At 37.5% G+C, this 20,808-nt stretch overlaps 2 protein-coding genes across 5 annotated transcripts in view; both read right to left on the reverse strand.

Moving 5' to 3' along the window:
* Positions 1–466: 466 nt before the first annotated feature.
* scamp2l (secretory carrier membrane protein 2, like) lies at positions 467–17,159 on the reverse strand. Its single transcript, XM_079598720.1, has 9 exons — positions 16,967–17,159; positions 15,415–15,492; positions 14,466–14,540; positions 11,851–11,965; positions 10,929–11,057; positions 6,695–6,854; positions 5,242–5,343; positions 3,673–3,790; positions 467–1,174 (listed from the first exon to the last, which is right to left on the reverse strand). The coding sequence occupies exons 1-9, from the start codon at positions 17,105–17,107 to the stop codon at positions 1,046–1,048; spliced, it is 1,047 nt and encodes a 348-aa protein (XP_079454846.1). The 5' UTR covers positions 17,108–17,159; the 3' UTR covers positions 467–1,045.
* A 1,504-nt stretch (positions 17,160–18,663) lies between these two features.
* The window catches only part of myo9aa (myosin IXAa), a 184,030-nt gene continuing 181,885 nt past the window's right edge, over positions 18,664–20,808 (reverse strand). For all 4 annotated transcript variants that reach the window (XM_079598576.1, XM_079598578.1, XM_079598577.1 and 1 more), the window contains one exon: positions 18,664–20,397. In XM_079598576.1, coding sequence (XP_079454702.1) covers positions 20,000–20,397 — 398 coding nt within the window. In that variant the 3' untranslated portion in view covers positions 18,664–19,999. The remainder of the gene's footprint in view (positions 20,398–20,808) is intronic.

A 20,808-nucleotide genomic window follows, 5' to 3' on the forward strand; every position in this document is an offset into this window, starting at 1 on the left:
ACTTCAAACACGATGACTTTAAAACTACAACCATTTTTTTAGCAGGCTTCTCAAAATCAAAGTTTTTCTTGACAAACTTTATCTTAGTAGTAATAGACCTGCTTCTAAATAGGTAAATTAACTAAATGTTTCTTGACATAAGACACTTATATGATCTTACACTATGTATTCTCCTTAAGGAATTCATGCGTGATTTGGTAAAGAATCCTTCAAGACTATATAAAAATAAACTTGCATGACATAATCTTGATATTTCAGCTCTTTCTGGAGTCAGTTATGCTTTATGTAAAATGTTTTGATTAAATATTGCTGATTTAATTCAAACATTAAACAGAATTCAAAAAAGTACACAATTGTAAAAACTTTTTGCATAATATTAAACTATGATCAAAATAAGTTTACACCCCACTTTATAATATAACCTATCATTTATATACTGTCTATATAGAAACAGCAATGAACAACATAATCTGAATACGTTTATTCAACAATAACTCATAAAACAGACGTCCACCCAATTGAACCACAGTAAAATAAAATGGATTAATTTATAAATATATACATCTTTTGTTCGTAATTAAGAACACTGCAAAATCATCACGTCAGTTTGAGAATGTAACAAGCAGATAAGCAGAACTTCAGATAAATATGTTTCTTGTTTGTTAAAATATTGTAAAACTGAAGTACTGAGATTATCAGCTGACATTCAACACATTTAGCTGGACTAGATCAAAGAGTGGAATAACTCAACGTACAGCAATATGAAAGATTTCTAAATGCATATAGCAGGGACAATAACTGGAAAGTGTCATTCGGAAACATGGATTTCACATAAAATTCAATTAAATAGTGCCGTTTGAAACACTTTTTTTGCATAAAACCACCTTTATTACAGGAGGAAAGATCCCGAAGTCTCACCGATCCACAGCCAGGTAACGTTCAGCTAAACGTGTTTCCAGTGAGCAGGATTGCAGCTTGGAGAAGCCTGGGACACAGATTGTCCTTGCGCTGGAGGTTTGCTGCAGATGTTCATGTTCGGGGGATGTCACTGAAAGGCTGAAGTGGCGGCTGTAGCGGCAGCGGACTGGAAGCTTCGGTTAGAGACGACACCTAGAGAAAACTCGTCCTGGGCCTTCTGGAAGCTCGCGCCCGTGTGCCGGTACATGGAGTGAACCTGAAAACACACAGTCAGTGAACGAGAGAGTTTCGCACCAGAGTATCGGGTGCAGGACGGTAAAGCACAGGAGGAGTAGATCGAGTCATTTTGCTAACGTGTGGGCAGTTTTGATCTATATGCAGTTTTTTTTTGTTTTTTTTTAAAGAAACAATGTGCACTAATCAACATTTAGAACAAATGTAAGTGTATCCGAGTGAGCCAGAGGCTAGTTTTCATCGGCAGTCCCCTTGCCAGATGTTATTAGGCATCCTAAAATAGTAAACTGTTATAATACAATAAGATTCTTTATACAATAAACAAAAGATACAAACTTAGACTGTGTTAAAATCACAAGCAATTGAGTAAACAAGATGAACAGATACAATCTAAAAATAGATGATACAGTTATTGTTGGTGGATGGGACCAGTGTCAGTGTTGACAGTGTTGATTTTCAATAAGCCATTTCTTAACATTAATCTTAAATTAATGGTGGCTTCCATTGATGTGATGCTGTGAATGAAAAGACGGCCTGACTAAATGCAGTTTTCTTTTAGTGGAATTGTGCAGTCCCTCCTGCACCTCTTCTAACTCTGTTCGCAATCGAGTTAAAGAAAAGTTTAATTTTGATGATCACGTTAATATATATATATATATATACAGGGTTCCCACTCTAAACCAACTGACTTTTCCCTGACTTTCACTGACTAAAAAGATGAATTTCCATGACCTAAAATGAACGGCAAAACAGGCTGCTGTTTTGTTTTGTAGAAAGCCTTTCTTTAAAGTAAATTTGTTTTGTATAAATTGTATCTTAATTTTAATAATTTTTGGCCTGTATTTAATAAATGAGAAGCAAATATATAGCCGACAACATAATCATGGAGGCGCGCCGCGGTCACTTGCATTGCACGTGAATCGGAGCACATCTCATCATAACCGAAACTCTGTGTATGCCTCACATACATGAGAAATAAATCTGAAGATAGCTTGGAATGTCTTTAAACGAAACAATTAAAAACGAAAAGAAATAGGCTACTCTCGGATTATGTAATCAATGATGTGGGACCTGATATTCATTTATGTGATATTCATGCTTTTTTTCTTACAGTAAAGCACAGTTCACAAACAACCTCGCTATAATAAGACAAATCTCTGGAGCCATGCTCCAAGCTCACTCTCATCTCATCCCTTTTCCCACATTTGTAGTAATGACACTATAACCAAACCGGAAATTGTAACGCGTGTGCACGCGAAAAGTCCGTATTATTATTTTTTTGCAATGGTCCCCTCAGGGGCTCCGTAGAAAGATGTGTGAAACAGCGCGATAAAAAAAATTCGGTATAGAAAAATTACATTTTGATAAATGGAAACTTAAAGCAACAAACTAAATTCCCTGATTTTCCATGACTTGGACAAAAACTATATAAAATTCCCTGACTTTCAATGTCTGGAATAAAAATTCCATGACATTCCACAATTTCCATGACCCGTGGGAACCCTGTATATACATACATATATAAATATGTGCGTAAGGCAATGCTTATATCGCTTTTTTTTTTTTCACCTGTGTTTTAATCTGAAGATTCTGTTGTCTTTCAGAAGATGCGCAACAGCAATATTTTTTAGAAAAAAGAATAAACTCTCCGGGTTAAAATGACCCGAACACAACATACAGGTAAAAAAAAAAAAAAAAAAAAAGCTAAAACAAAATATAAATAGTTGAAAACCTTGAAAAGTTGTGTAGGCAATAACCTGAAATAAGTTGAAGCACTTAAATTATTAACAGGAAATAAATAAAAACCCTAACTAAAGCTTAAAAAAATTTGACCTAAAGGTAATATAAAAAATATATAAAAAAGCACTTATCCTAAAATTTTTACTAAAATTAACTTTGACAAACTAAACATAAATTAAAAGATACTTCAAAATATTAATAATGTTGGGCAGTTTTGATTTATATGCAGTTTAATGTTTGATGGTTGTGTTATTATATTTGATTGTAAGCAATGGTTCTATCACTTGTTTCTGTCAAAAATTTGTCTTGGCAATAAACTGAAATAAGTTGAAGTTGAAGCACTTAAATTATTACCAGGAAATAAATAAAACCCTAACTAAAGCTTTAAAAAAAATGAGACCTAAATAGTAATATATATATTTTTAAAGGTTACACTATTTGTCAGTGTCCTTGTTACATATTACATGTACTTACCATAGTAATAACATTCAATTATGCATAATTACATGCAACAAACCCTCAACCAAATCCTAACCCTACCCTAACCCTATAGTAAGTACATGTAGTCACTTAATATTATTCAGAAGTTAAATATATAATTACACTGTAACAATGACACCTTAAAATAAAGTGTAACCAAAAAAAAGTACTAATAAAATGACAAAAGCACACACCGAAACTTCTAAAAATTAAACTAGAATTAACATTAACAAACTAAACATAACATAAAATATGAATAAAACCATAATAAAAACTAAAATAACACTGTGTCCAACTTACCATCTTGAGCAAGACGACGGCCAGCACGGCGTTGACGGAGAGGAATCCAGCGACCAGCATCATGAGGACCGACACCGCGTTATTAACCCTGATCACAGAGATCGCCGTGATCCAGCCGCTGACACACATCACATCAGCACATTACAGCTTCATACAACATCCAACGATATTACTGATCTGTCTGCATTGACACCATTATATGAGAACTGAGCTGGACGGTGTATATATACAGTATATAAATGAACTAAATTAAGAACTTTTTTACACCAGAAATAAACCCTCACTGAACTATGACACTACTTTTGTTGCATTATTTTCCTGTTATCTCTGTAAAGCTGCTTTGAAATAATCTGTACTGTTAAAAGCGCTATAGAAATAAAGGTGACTTGACTTGACAAGCTTACAAAATCCACCAAACATACAATAAAAACTTTTTGGTTTAGGAAGTAATCCCACACCTCTCCTCAGCAAGCACACAATATCAGATATCATTCATTTTAAATGATGGTTAGAGATTTGTAGGATATTAATAGCAATGGTTGCCTCAGCAAGAGCCTAAAAAGTAAGTGTGAATGTTACCCAGAGATATGTTTAAAGGTTAAATGCTAAATTTTATATTGCATTGTGTGTGTAAATGAATATTTTTGGACTTGGTGCTGGAAACCCAAAGCACAGGACAATAGAGACACCAGAATAACAATATTCATGATTCTGAAGCTGAAAATACTTTATTTTTAAATTATTTTGCAAGAATATGCTTGCACTGTCACTGCTAGATATATTTAAAATAATGTAGGCCGCTAATTATGAACGTGTGATATTTAGAGCCTCAGGGCGTCATGATTTGTTCATGAAAATGTGGGGTCCCTTTCTCTCCATAACTGAAAATGTGTTATAAAAACTCTTCCAAATATGTGTTGTACCCTACTAGTCCTGTAAAGTCTAAACATTACTTATTTTTCTTCTTCTCTGAGACCTAACTCTTTATTGATCTGTGTAATTGTAATTTATTTTCTCTTTTATCTGTGCTATTTTATTAATTAATTTATTATTTTTATTTTTTTTTGGGGGGGGGGGGGCATTAAGGTGGGATAAGGGGTAAAAAACTAAAACATGTCACTGTTAACACTTGATTTCTGACTGATGTTCATGTGACATTTATTTTTTTTTTTTTTTTTTAAATAATGTAGGCCACTATTTACTGGTAACATCAGACATTTGACAATATCAGAACCCACAAATATTCCCCATTGCATTATTATACATGATATATAGTAGTTTAATGAAGTTCTGACACTAAAACTCAAATAAAAACCAAAATTTCCATTTTGGGTGAACTATACATAAACCGAATGAGACTGTAAATGAAAACTGCACATTGCTGAGGAGAGCACAGGAGGATTCAGCAGAAAACAGAGACTCACACTCACAGAGAGAGACCCGGAAAACCAACACACCGACAGATTATGAAGAGGCGATCAGTCTAAGAAACATGCCGAGAGGAAGAACACGTAAAGACTCATATCACACACACTTACACCGGAGCGATGCAGAGATGCAGACACTCACCTGTTCCCCCAGCCCGGGATGCCCACGCTCTGAATGACGTACACGATGACTTGGAAGGAGAAAATGAAGAAGAAAAAGAAGAAACTGAAGGAGCTGTCAGATCTGCAAAACACAAGAAAAGTTGGTTGAGATGACGATAAAAAAATAAAAAAAATGTTTTTCAAAGTGTAACCAGTCAATAATCAACCTGTCATATACAGGTGAAACTCGAAAAAAAAATGAGAATATGGTGCAAAAGTTCATTTATTTCAGTAATTCAACTTAAAAGGTGAAACTAATATATTATATAGACTCATTACATGCAAAGTGAGATATTTCAAGCCTTTATTTGTTATAATTTTGATGATTATGGCTTACAGCTTATGAAAACCTTTTCACAATATTCTAATATTGAATTTGGGGTTTTCATAAACTGTAAGCCATAATCATCAAAATTATAACAAATAAAGGCTTGAAATATCTCACTTTGCATGTAATGAGTCTATATAATATATTAGTTTCACTTTTTAAGTTGAATTACTGAAATAAATGAACTTTTGCATGATTTTCAAATATTTAAAGATTCACCTGTATACATACACATATTTATACATATGCTATAATACACACACAGTTTTTTTTCTTCTTCAGAAATTAGCAGCTTTACAGACACCAAACTTTACAGCTTTATTCCGATCTATATTCCGAAGCTTTTTTACAGAGAGGTTTGTTCATACGTCACGGGCCAGATTTAACATTTCGTTCCTAAAAACATGGTGATTTTGTATGGCTGTAGACAGTGATAAACAGAGAACAGAGAAATCCAAAAACCTCCTCATTAAAAATGTTAACAAGATCAAATGAAACAAGAATTTTGAATCAGCTTTGTTCAGTGTTCGGATTTCTATCCTGGAAATCTATGCAAATTAGTGCATATTTAAACATAATATTTCAAAAAACTGGGTGAACTATAATAGTGATATCTATTAGTCCAATGTTTACCCCGTTCATATTTCCCTCACAAACTGTTATGACTTTAAAAATGTCACTGTCTTTATTGTAATGTAAAAAAGATAATGAGTATTTGTTGTACCTCTTTATATTTCAATTTGAAGGGAGGGTGAGGTTAAAAATAATGGTAACACTTTACAATAAGGTTCATCAGTTAACATTAGTTAATGTATTAACTAACATGAACTAACAATGAGCAATACACACAGTATTTATTCATCTTAATGTTAGTTAATAAAAATACAGCTGTTCATGTTAGTTCACAGTGCAGTAACTAATGTTAACAAACACAACCTTTGATTTTAATAACGTATTAGTAAATGTTGTAATTAATATTAACTAAGATTAATAAATGCTGTAGAAGTATTGTTCATTCTTAGTTCATGTTAACTAATGAACCTTATTGTAAAGTGTTACCAAAATAATAATGTCACAATGCAACATATATCAACATTGAACTCACTTAAAGGCCTTGTAAACGGGTCGGTACCAGCAGAGGAACCCGACGGGAGTGAACAAAATAAACCAGAGGATTGCGAGTCCGAAGTCAACTCCCCGTGTCGTGTCTACAGAGAAGTACGCCAGACAGGCCAGCAGGTTCAGGAACAGCGTCACACTGTGATCTGTGGAACATGAGCATTATTACCCAGGCTTACACACAGCATACTCAAATGTTTGCTAACAAGCATTGCTACTAGCATACAACGTACTTCTCAAACTATTTGGTATCACTTTACTTGAAGGGGTGTGCATTAGACTGACATGACACCTTCATAATCATGACATAACACACAACATGAATATGAAGGAGGTTTTATGCGTGTTTATGACAACTGTGATTAAGTGTCATTCGCTCAATTATGACATTTATAAATCAAATAGGACATTGTTTGAGATGTCTTTATGACAACTTGACATAAACCAAGACAACCTGTCTTGGTTTATAACCTGTCATAAATGATTAATGATCAAACTTACAAACCCACTTAGCTTTATGGGTTAACATTACATTAAACTGTCCTGTGACTGGTTTTGACATCGGCTGTCATGAGGCATTATAACTGTGTCAGGAATATATTTCTTGACCTCAACTACAGTGGTACATATTGAATTTGTTATTAAATATAATTAAGTGTTAATACTCTGTCAAACAATTGTATAACAGTGTCACGTATACTTTTCTTGACCTCAACTACAGTGGTACACATTGAATTTGTCATTAAAATGAAAAATATTGTAATGTTAACCCATAAAGCTAAGTGGTTTCTTAAGTTTGATAATGAATCTGCTGTCATGTTTATGACATATTTATGACAATTTATGTTGTCTTGGTTTATGTCAAGTTGTCCTGACAAAGACACTGACAGGTTATGATGTATTGGTTTATGTCAAGTTAAGACATCTCAAACAATGTCATATTTGCATTAAAAATGTCATAATTGAGCGAATGACACTTAATGACAGTTGTCATAAACATGCATAAAACCTGTTATGTCGTGTCATGTTATGATTATGGAGGTGTCATGTCAGTCTTATGCAAACTCCTTCAAGTAAAGTGTTACCAACTATTTAGCAGCATGTAGTATGTATAGTAGACACAGTACACACATCTTTTGCATGCATGGTATACTCGGGTGACACTGGATACAATTGGCAGTATAAAACTTCATGAAATACATGAAAAATTCAGAATACAAATGTTAAAACATTTATATTATTTACACAAATGCAGATAAAAAAAACTGCAGTATGATTATAGCAAGAAAGTCTGTAAATTTGTAATTGTAACTAACCAAAATTATTAAAACCCCATTGCAAATCAGGTTTATTGCCAAATGTTGCAGTCTTTCAGCTGTTTGCAATGAACAAATCAAGCAAAAGTAATTGAAATAGCTCAACACAATAAAAGTTTCAAGTGGTGTCCCCAAATTTAACTGAAAATGCAACTTTTAATGACTTCTGCTGTTTATTATTATTATTCACCCCCCTGAATAGAATCCCTCAATACAGCACAAATCTGCAAAAAAAAAAAAACACCTGATGCAACTCATCAAGGGCTTCATTAGTTGCACCAGGTGTGCTTGAGCTAGAACACACAAAGGCTGGGTCCCAATTCGCCTACTTATACTACGACCTAAAAGTATGTACTCTTTTTGTGAAGAAAAAGTATATACTTTTGAGTGTGTAGCAAAAAAGTAGGCAAGCTTTGAGACATACTACTTCGTCCTCTTTAACGGACAGATCTGTTGCGTGAATCCCGTCAGTAAACTGCCCTGTCAATCATCTTGTCACAGTTAAAATCCTCCATTCAATCTAATTGAATTTCCTACCGTTTCGGAGAGAAATGTAGTCGCACGTTCATCTGCCAGTCGCGGGTCTTTCATGCGGAGACTCTCCTCATATGTGTTTGGAATTTGAATGTAATGATGCATTTAAAAGTTAATGGCTAAACGTGACTTTACAAAAGTTCACAAGCTGCTGCAGATGCAATATACTGTAGACAACATTGAATAAATACATTTTCGTCAGGTTAGATACTGATAATTAATCACTCAAACCCCTTTATCTAAACCTCTCTACATAACGCCGGACTCGCGCATCCTCCATGTCTGTAGTTTTTTAACACTTTTCACTCGTGTTTGTAGTTCTAACCGAATCCTCGTCCAACGCGCGATGGGTTGTGGGCAATATCAGCCGTTAGAGTGCGCATCGATCTGCACTTCGGATTCTGACCGGAAATAGACCATCCGGGTATCTTTGGAACACTTATTTCAACATACTACGATTTAGGACGTACTAATTCTACTTTCGAATACTATTTAGGACGGATAGTATGCGAATTGGGACGCAGCTAAAATATCTGAAGGTTTGTTGGCTAGGTTTGTTGAGCATCACGTTTGACTGCAAGTCAAAAAGTTAAAGGGTTAGTTCACCCAAAAATGAAAATAATGTCATTAATGACTCACCCTCATGTCGTTCTAAGCCCGTAAGACCGCTCATCTTCGGAACACAGTTTAAGATATTTTAGATTTAGTCCGAGAGCTTTCTGTCCCTCCATTGAAGCTGTATATACAGTATACTGGCCATGTCCATAAAGGTAATATAAACATCATCACAGTAGTCCATGTGACATCAGTGGGTTAGTTAGAAGTTTTTGAAGCATCGAAAATACTTTTTGGTCCAAAAATAACACAAAATAAGACTTTATTCAGCATTGTATTCTCTCCCGGGTCTGTTGTCAATCTGCGTTCAGGACTCCGCAGTGACGCTGCTGACGTAAGACGCTGATGACGTGTCATCTGGTGCGCCCGAGCTTCGTTTACAGTCTGAGGGAGACGCACGCTATATTCAAGCTATTCTACATTGTTTGCGTGGATATCATTTTTTTAATGGTGCGTAAATGTGCATGTCGTGGATGAGACACTTTTACAGCGTGCGTTTCCCTCAGTCTATAAATGAAGCTCGGGCGCACCAGAAATACACGTCATCAGCGTCTTACGCCATCAGCGTAACTGTGAAGGATTGACAACAGACCCGGGAGAGAATACAATGCTGAATAAAGTCTTATTTTGTGTTATTTTTGGACCAAAAAGTATTTTCGATGCTTCAAAAACTTCTAACTAACCCACTGATGTCACATGGACTACTTTGATGATGTTTATATTACCTTTATGGACATGGACAGTATACTGTACATACAGCTTCAATGGAGGGACAGAAAGCTCTCGGACTAAATCTAAAATATCTTAAACTGTGTTCCGAAGATGAACGGCGGTCTTACGGGCTTAGAACGACATGAGGGTGAGTCATTAATGACATTATTTTCATTTTTGGGTGAACTAACCCTTTAAGAGAGGATATCATCGCCCTTCACAAACAAGGAACAGAAAAGATAGCGAATGCGCTAAATGTTCCTAGAGACAGAGAGTGCTTCTCAATTCTTGTTTTTGCATCCTCGTTTCCTTTCCTCGTGCCTCAGCTCCACCACTGTAGGACGCAAGGGAAGAAAAGGAGGACGGAGGAATCGAAGGAAAGATTATTTATACATAGGAACACTTGATCACTCGAGCCTCACTTCACAGCGTCATCAGCAGCGCTCAAAGGATCTGCCCGTATGTTGTTGAAGTTTGGTTAATCTGGAATGGCAAGTTATTCAGCTCCACAATAGCACACAGAACAACAGGCTGAATAGTGTCAGGTGTGTTAGCGTAACACATTAACAGATATTTAGCGACACATTAGCATAAAGAACATATACCTGGGAGGCTGAATAGGCTAAATTAACATTAGCCAGCGAGTCCAACAAGTTACCGGTTAGCAAGTTCACCAAGCTCCCGATCTCATTCCTCATCACTGAATCCATTGAGTTCTTCCTCGGTGTGGCTTCTGAACAACTCCGCTAACTAGAGCGCCCTCTCGCGGCTGTAGACGGTAATGTTTTCTCTTGTTTCATCTCAGTCAGTATGAATTCATTTTGATATACAAGTCGCACCTGACTATAAGTCGCAGGACCAGCCAAACTATGAAAAAAAGTGTGACTTATAGTCCGGAAAATACGGTCAGTTGAATTTGGGGAAACCACTTGATACATTTGTTGTGTTGAGCTATTCAATTACTTTTGTCTGATTTGTAATGGGGGTTGAATCATTTTGATTGCAACTGTATTCCATATTATTCCAACACGTCTGTTCACTTACACATCCAGAGGTAGTACATCATCTTGCAAACCCGATGATATTGCACAGGAATTTCTTCATTAAAATCCTGATAAAAGCAAGGTTTTATGGGGAGAAACCTGGGCAAAGGTGGCCAGTTGTTTTCTTTTCCTGCAAGCAAACATTCCTTCATGTCAAGAGTGCAGAAGAACATCTACAGAGTGAGATCAGTGCTGTCGTGTTCATTACTTCAATGAGCTCATTGTTTCTGCATTCAATTGACTGTTCGCAAAGACCCGCCCCCCTTAGTTACTGTTGCTATGTCCGACAAGCTACGCCGCTCTCACGCCACACCATGTTCTCACGCAGTGAAAAACACACGCGGAGCAGAGAGGAGACTGACAACACACTGACAGACAGGACAGACAAGGTTACTTTTCGGTTACTTTTGATATTAAACATATCAAACAAAGTCTCACCTTTCAAATTTGGTCATTTTTTTAAAGAAATGTAAACAATAAATACCGTTTTGTGGCTCTTTAATGTGTCGTGACAGATCGCTGTAGAGTTAAAGCTGCTCGTGAACCGATCATCTCTTCCTTCTAGTTCATTTATAGCATCAAATAAACATGAATGAACATCAGAAGGAATGTTGTTTTAACCGCGGAAAGGCGTCAGACTCAGTACACTCCGTTTCTCAAGTTCAAATCCTCCCATGTTAATCTACTAACTCCCCTGACTGCTTTGTCGGACAAAATGGCGGATGGCGAAGTATGATTGGTCAGATCACCTGTCAATCAAGCTCCCTGCGAAGGGTCAATTATTATATTGTTTAAATTAATACATTTTAAGCTAACTGTGTTTTTGTATATTTACAATTCTGAAATACATATTGAGCTCTGCTTTGAAATGATGTGTATTGTGAAAAGCGCTACACAAATAAACGTGAATTGAATTGTCTCACCTCGTGCAGTGTCTCGATCCCGAAGCTCCTGCTCTTTACGCTCCAGCTCCGCTGCTTTCTTCTCCAGCTCGGCTTGCTGACGGATGAGATCCGCCTGACCCGCTGCGGCACCAGCCTGACGGAGGAACCACACACGCACTTACATCAACCTGAGAAGCTGTGTTTGAGTCGCCTGGCTCCGCCCTCCTACGTACTTCCGCTCAATTTTCATTTTCCTTCAGTACGTTGTGGGTTTGCGGTGTATTCTCAGGTCAATTTTTTACCGGACCAATCAGCGAACAGAGGGAGTTGCTGAGAGCGATGACATTGAGGTCGTGCGCTAGTTTGACTCGTCATACGTCACGACCAAACGTTAGTGATTGATTATGGCAGATCCAGAGTGTATCTGGGCAGATCCAATAGTTTTAAACTTCAACAGAGTTACCCGCCTTCAAGGAAGTTAACGCTCGATCCACACTTCGAACATCTACCAGAAATAGTAGACCATCCGGGGACTTTTGACATATTCTTTTCAACATACTATGCTTTGGGACACACTTATTCTAATCCCACATACTATTTAGGATGGGAAGTATGGACACTGAGATGCAGGGTCAGTCACAGGCGATCCACACTCCAATCCAGAAGGGGGCGCACACGGTAATGCAACGCTGTTTGCTAACCGCCACAACAGGAAAAAGAGCAGAAGAAGAAGAGAATCTACACACCAACCCATAACAAGAGTTCAGATGCACACAAGAGCTTGCTAGTATACGCTGAGCTTCGATTCATTTCTGTGACGCTCCACAAACTTCACGGAGAGGAAACCGGGACGGCAGAAAGCGGCATGCTGTTTGTTTTCTTTATTTTACAAAAGCAGAAGCACAATGTTTTATTTTTATTGTGAGTGTACAGACCTTTAGTTTCAAATTATGCTTTACTCTTATCTGTGTGACCATAAATGACCGAGTATTTTAAGTTGTTTCCGCTGTTATAATGAGACAAAATCATTTGGCAGTGTGCCGATTTGTGTAAATCTCACTACAGTCCAGTGATGAAATATGAGTGTCCTGGAGATATGAATCCTCAGGTGTCGTCGTGGAAAGATGAAGTTGACTCTTTTTCTCCTTCTCGCTCATCTTTACGGGATTTCTTGAAAAAGCGTAATTTTTAACTTTATGCATCCGCCATTGTGACCGCATGTTAAAGGCCGACTGAAGGCACATCTTTGTATGATGATGCGTTGACGTAATTTCCACTGAAACGGGAAGCTAAGGCGGGATATATTGAATGGCTCCTCCCCCTTTTCAAATAGCCAATAGCGTTTAGTTTACCTCACAGACTAACAGCATCATGGGAGCGAATCCGAGCGCTGATGATACGTCGGATTCAATAGTAGAGGATTCATTCATTTCATTCTTAACCAACGTACAGTTGGAAACCGGAATAAAACTCGAACCCATATTGCTCCGTGACGTGTCTGTCAACGGTCGCTCTGGTCAGGTGGTATTTATAGCGTAGGGCGGACCTTTAGATTCTAGAGAGCATTTGATTGGACAGAAGATGTAATGAGAAGCAGTGATGTCATAAAAATCCCTGATCCATTTTAGCGGAAGTGAGAGACTGAGTTTTGAATGCTTATATCTCCGAAATGTGCATTTTTCCATTGTTTTGGAACACACCCGCTTATTCATAACCTTAAGGCTAACATATTCATACTAAAAGCTAAAAAAATAATAATAATTTAGATTTCAGGGGGCCTTTAAAATGACATCGTAAGCTACGATGGCGGACATGTAAATGTACCAAACTCCTATTGAACCGTGACCCCCAAAACGGAGGTACATACTAAACCGTGACTTAAGCTATGTTCACACTACAAGCGACTTTGTCGCTGCAGGTCGCCAGTGGCTGGCGGTTAGGACGCTAGTGGGCGTTCCCGCGACTGGTTGCCTAGTAATGTTTGTGAGTGACATTCACGGATGTTTCTCCATGTTGTCGACAACAAATCCGCTTTCTTGCCACTACAAACAAACATTTTGGAAGGAAAAGTCTAAATATAAATGGAATCAGTATAACATGCATAATATTAAAGATGAACGAGAAACTGTGAGTGCTTTTTGCCATCGCGGCTGTTTAACTGCAGCAAACGGGCAAATACCGTCTATCTGAGCTCACGAAACCAGTCCGGCTCGGAGTCAGCACGGTGAACACCACTGTATGCACACTGAGATATATCACAACTTATAGGACAGTTTCTGACGGCTAAAATGAGCTTCTCGTTCAACTTTCCTCTGTCAGAGAGTGACGGATGATCACACGCTCCACTGACTTCACTCCTATTGGTTGTCGCTCCCGAAAGTCGCTCTTCATTTGCATAAAGTTAAACAGATCTCAACTTTGTCGCGTCGCCAGACACGCCCCATCCGGTCACCAACGGCTGCAATCGCGCGTGTCGCTGGAAAACGCCCGCTCCCCATTGAAATGAATGGTAACGTGTCGCTTTGTCGCTTGTAGTGTGAACGCAGCTTTATGTGTACCGTTACACCCCAGCAGCTTTTCTTCTTTCATCCTCTACTATGATAAATATGAATCAGCATACAAATATTATGGTTGTACATGAATATTGTACTAACTTGTGGACTGGGCTCCACAGTCGTCTGGAGGACCGCTGGTTGAGAAGCGACTGGGACGGGGATGGTGCTTCCACTCTGAAGAAGAGAGACGGAAAATATTCAATTCAAACTCTTTGCTCATGATTTTATTCAGTATTGAACACAAGTGTTCCAGTGGAAAACTCAAAACTTCCTAAAGGAATATATCGCATTGGAATTTCTATCATAAATTGGAATTACAGGTGAAACTCGAAAAATGTGAATATCGTGCAAAAGTTCATTTATTTCAATAATTCAACTTAAAAGGTGACATATATTATATAGACTCATTACATGCAAAGTGAGATATTTCAAGCCTTTATTTGTTATATTTTTGATGATTATGGCTTACAGTTTATGAAAACCTTTTCACAATATTCTAATTTTGAATTTGGGGTTTAATAAGCTGTAAGCCATAATCATGAAAATGATGGCAAATAAACGCTTGAAATATCTCACTTTGCATGTAATGAGTCTATATAATATATTAGTTTCACCTTTTAAGTTGAATTACTGAAATAAATTAACTTTTGCACCATATTCACATTTTTCGAGTTTCACCTGTAGTCCTGAGTGAATCAAACATTGAAAGAAGGAAAGAGAAATTAACTTCTCAAAACAAACTAAAGTGTGGGGATTCCAGTTTATCTACTGATTTCTATTTGATTCTTTTAGGTTTGAGCAATAATTTGGCATTCCTTTACCATTTTTGACTTATTATTATAATTATTATAAGTCAGTCTTGAAGATCAAATCATTCTGAATAAAAATGTCAATTCTAGGATTTCAATGTATGCAGCAGGATCGTTTTGGATCCGCATGATGACAGAGGAATATTATCCTGTTGATATGATATGCATGTACTGTGACACGAGGACCTGAGAAATGATTGTTGACTTGTAGGATGAGGATCGGAAACGGTCAGGCTTACCAGAGCAGTGGCTGTAAACGGGTTAAACTCTCCGACGCCATCGACTGCAGTGCTGGTCACCTGAGTGACTGATGGATCCTGCCAGGCACAACAAATATCACTTGCCTATTCATTAAACACTGTATGTTATCAACGTTTTTTTGGGAGCCAAAGCATTCTTTAAAGTACTTTGGAGTCCCATGACATCTCTCAAAATATGTTTTTCCCTCCTCTTTTTTCTTTTGCAGGCCAATTATAATTCGCAAATGCAGCCGACTATGGCAAGCCATTTCGACTTTTATTAATTCCCAGGATATGAATTCTTGATATCAACAATTCAGGTTACACTAGATAAAATGCTAATTCTTGATATCAACAATTCAGGTTACACTAGATAAAATGCTAATTCTTGATATCAGGAAGTAAAAACTGTAATTCTTTGTATCTGTACTTGTATTTTCACTAGTTAAATGTCACCATAGGCAGCCATTGTTGACATCGAAAATTGATTTCTTAGTAATTGAAATTCCAGCTTCACGTATCAGAAATACAATTCTTACTAGAAAAAAATCCCAATTTTTGATGTCAATACTCACTAGCCGAAATATACATTCCTGATATCAAGAACTCAAGTTTCACTATTTGAAATGTTAATTCTTGATATCTGTAAATGTATTTCAACATGTTACATTTGTTATTTCTGATCTCTGAAATGACCTTCTAGTAGCCTACTAATCACATTCATGAGATCAGAAATGAACAAGGTCACTGTTGACCATCAAATTATTGAAATCAAAAATAATTTTACTAGTAGTAATTGAATCGTTGATATCAAGAACAGAGATTTGCACCAGTAACCACGTAATTATTGATATTTAAAAAAAATTCTAGTAAGAATTGTATTTCTCAAATGTAGAAAGAAATACATTTTTGATATCAACAATTGAATCTGAATGGCAGTCTGTGGTGACATTTAACTAGTGAAACTACAACTACAGATATGAAGAATTATAGTTTTTACTAGTTGATATTTAATTCTTGATATCAAGAAGTATTTATGTGAGTGATTACGTCATTGTTGGTATCAATAATTTACATTTTTACAAGTAGAAATCGAATACCTCATATCAAGAATTAGCATTTGAATAGTGAAAACTGATTTGTTGATATCTGTGAATATGAATACAAGTCAAACACGGTAAATAAAAATGCACCTGTTGGATTTGTACATAGGGTTCGTGCACTTATCGCGTGAAGTGATGGATCAAAGTTTATGCCAAAATGCTTGGTTCTCTAGATAATGATGATAAACAGTGTTAAAATGCTCATGACGGCAGAAAAAAAACTCGGTTGTTATATTAAAAGACAACTTAGAAAATAAAAAAATAAACACTTCCTGGATCGTCATCGGAAGGTGATTGGCTTGTAAACCGAACCGTGAAATTTGATTGGCTGAGCCCTCTCACTCTCACCTTTCTCCCGTGACTCCGACCCAAACAAACAGGTTCTTCACAGCGAAAAATATAAATATATTACATATTACCAAAGACATAATAAATAATGAGGTATTTACCGAGAAAGGATTGACATCAACTGGTTCGGCAAAGGGGTTGTTGTCGAATCCAGACATCTTGTCTTGCGGCAAGCACAGGTGTTCTCGTGCTCCGTGTACCTGCCAGCGTAACTCACTGACCGCTGCGCATGCGCGGTGCATTCGGTCGTGACGTCACTGCCAGGATCTAGTTTGGATCTCATCTTCCAGCTCTGCTTACACGACTTGAAATATATACTTTTTGAGTTCTGATGTAGAGTTAAACTAATAAACGTACAGTAACATAACATTTTAATAACATGGTATTATGTAGAGACTTGCAAAAGGGAAGAAAACAGTATGCTTTTTTTTGTTTTGTTTTTTTTAAACCTGCAATTCACAGCTATTCATGAGACTCTCTGGTGAATTCAACATATCTCCGCACCTTTGGCAGCAGTTTTACAGGTTTATCAACTCTCACACTATTACAATTTCCTCAGGCAAGTGACATGACAAATCAGGTCTCTAACAACTATCAGTTAATGGTTATACTAAGTAGCCTACATACGAACGATATTAATTTAAAATATGCATAGGTTACTACATAGTGCATAATAAAACACAATGAAAGTTTCTTTCACTTGATAAACTGTTAATAAATAAATAAATAGCCAATTAAGTGAATCATTCAACATCATTACATTGTTACTAACTATGCATTTAACACGTAATTACAGTAATGATGATTGTGAATCATGTAGGGTGACTGAACATGCCTGTATAAACTATGCTATCGGGCTAATCTGGTATCTGTATGCTATGCTAGTACATAAGCTAACTAATTAATGGTCATAACCTAGTTCAAAAAGCATTTATTTGTTTTTGTAGGGAATTTTAATCAAGCGCTAAAGTTACTATTAAAAGTAATTTGAGCCAATGGGATCGCTTGGGGTCCCAAAAGAACCTGATTTTGAGGAGGACCTGATTTGTCAGCACACCGGATGCACTCTTTTTGCTAACCCCATTAGTTAAGTATAATTCGAAATCTTAAACAAAATGTATCCTGTGAAAAAGTTTTTAAATTGGACGTGTTCTAATAGAAACGGCACTTTAAAGCCTTTTCTGACAGGCTCCTCCCACTAGTTCAATTTTTTAATAAAACTTTCTAATCTTGACAATATACCTATCGCCGGAAAGGTCTAAAACTCAACGTCACATATATGACAACTGTCTTGTGATAGAAGTGATGTGGCAGAAGTTATTGATTTGTTACAGGAGAATGCATCATAAAATCACATATAATGTGGCTATTTTTGGTATTACGCCTAAATAAAATCCCATAGGAACTTACATTTTTGCGATATCAACAACTTGGTTAGACATTACAAGTTACAAAATTACATTATATACTAAATGTATATTTTGTATAAAAATAGATGTAGATGTACAGTACATTTGCTTTACAGTACACTTAAACTTATTTTACACTTTAATTTCAGCAATAATCTGCTGAGGATCATCTTTAAAAAAAAAAAAAACCAACTTCTGTACTCCAAATCATTCATGAACTACAACCATTTCCATTTGAATGGTGCATTTATAACATCTCTGCTTAAAAAAGGGGGTGAAAGTTAAGCAGTTAAACCAGAAGAGACTGAAGCGTGATGAACCGGTCCTTCAAGTTCAGTCTCAAAGCACAATAACTCAACTTTAATTTAACAAGCCAGCACTCATTTGTTCAAAATGTGTAATTTATTTTACAACCATTGACTTTTTTTCCTCTCTTTCATAAGAAATATTTGTTCAACACATGACAGAAGACAGATCAGTTTAGCTCAATCCTGCAGGCGGCGTGACCCGAGTCAGCGATGCATGAGATGTAAATAACAGAATATAAATTAACACTCGCTCCTGTGAAAAACACCATCACATGCAGACACCCTCCGGGACCCGTGCGACTGCACACCACCACAGTTTAACACGAGGGGGACCGTCATTAATCTTCGTGATCTTTGCAGAAACTATAGTGACTAGAAATGACAGATGGTCTATTTTTGCTGGTGGCACAATTTTGTTCATTTTGCATCAATAACTACTAATAAATCAAACACTGCGAATACAGCGGTGAATCCAAATGCACTTCTGTGGATTACTATAGCCATGGTTTTTAATAATTAAATATTTAGAAAAAAGAAAAGGGTGTATCGCACTATATATACAGGCAGAAGAGACCATTCGGTAATATATTAAGTCATATTTAAGTCATTTTCTGGCAAGAGGTAATTCATGTTTGCAGGGCATGAATGATCCAAGGATTTTCGGAAAAATAATGCTGATTATATATATATATATAAACGTAAGTAACAGCAATCTAGTAACTCTGGCTTTGTGTTTTAACACTGGTTTCTTTGAGGATGGAAAGACTGATGTGGACGTGATGACTTAATACACTGTGATCTGGAAGAGTCTTCGTTCAGCGCTGGGATCCTCTGGCTTTATGACACCAGTTTGCTTGGTCCCTTTAAATGGCATCATTTCCCTCCAAGCACAACACAAACACATCCAGAACACACACACACACACACACACACACACACACACACACACACACACACACACACACACACGTGTCCTCAACTTCTCTCTCCAACGCATTCAAAGATATAATATATGAATTCAACAACCCAGCAGTCACTGGTGCTCTGGCTTTGTACACTATAATATATTTATATAGATTTATATATCAATAAAATGTATTAAATAGGATTCGGGGGTGGGGGGGGGGGGGGGGTACATCTCAGAGAATTCTGCTCGCATGATTCTACATTGTAAACGTTAAAGCAGCTTGAGTTCATCAATGGCTTCGTCGTCTCGCACCTTTCGGAACGTCACGGAACTCCCGACCCGAGATCAAAGGAGAACATTCCGTTTCGGAACGTCACAACATTCCCTTTTCCCTGCTGTGGGAAGCGCTGCCCATCTCCGTTCCTCTCAACATGGCACTTAAGGACTATAATGCAGCATTAGCAGGAGAACGCGCTCTTCTCCGGGGATGGACGTGGAATCCTTCGCTCTTCACACCATGAACTCGTTGCTCCCGTAAACCACCCGGCCCGGCAGATCCGGATCCCTCTTCTCTCCCGCGGGATTGCCCCGGTGTCTCTGAGGCGAGCGCTTGGCGCCCTGCAGACGCTGTTTGCCTTTCTCCGGGTTGAACGTGCCTCGGCTGGTGAACTGCGCTCGCTCCTCGTCGTCCTGGTCCACGCTGTCAGACGGGTGTAACCGGGGCGAAGGCGATTTGGACCGCAAGCGGAGTCTCGGGGTTCTGCTCGGCTGCACGTAGGAAGACGACACGGAGGACACGGTGGAACTGGAGTCTATGGAGTCCAGGGATTCCGGCTGTTTCCGCAGGACTCTCCTGCTCTTCACTTCAGACTTCTTGGGCCTCGAGACGGCCAGCGCTGGGCCTCGCTCTGAGAGAGGGAAACATGAACACCAATGAAAGATGTGCTGGGACACTTAAAGTACTAGTGCTACTAACTTAGGCTATGTTTACACGGACACGATCTGAAGAGAAAAGCAAAAGTGGCGTTGCGTTATCACTTTTTATTCTGCGTTTAGACGAGCGGTATGGGGGGGAAATCTGCGTGCATATGGTGACGCAAAAGTGTGTGAAATTGGATGTAGTGTGCACTCCAGACGGCTAGGTGGCGATGTGAAGCACTGAGAGTGAAAGAGACGCTGACACAGTTTGTCATGTTTAATACGGTAAAGCTGCTGCTCTAACCCTCGGTGCTCTTCGTGTGTCGCTCAAAAATGAAAAAAATAAAAAAATAATTATCAATGAAATTAATGCTATATTTTAGTTTGATAATGTTTTATTT

Source organism: Phoxinus phoxinus (genome assembly GCF_949152265.1).
Source record: "Phoxinus phoxinus genome assembly, chromosome: 2".
In the NCBI taxonomy this organism is placed as follows: domain Eukaryota; kingdom Metazoa; phylum Chordata; class Actinopteri; order Cypriniformes; family Leuciscidae; genus Phoxinus; species Phoxinus phoxinus.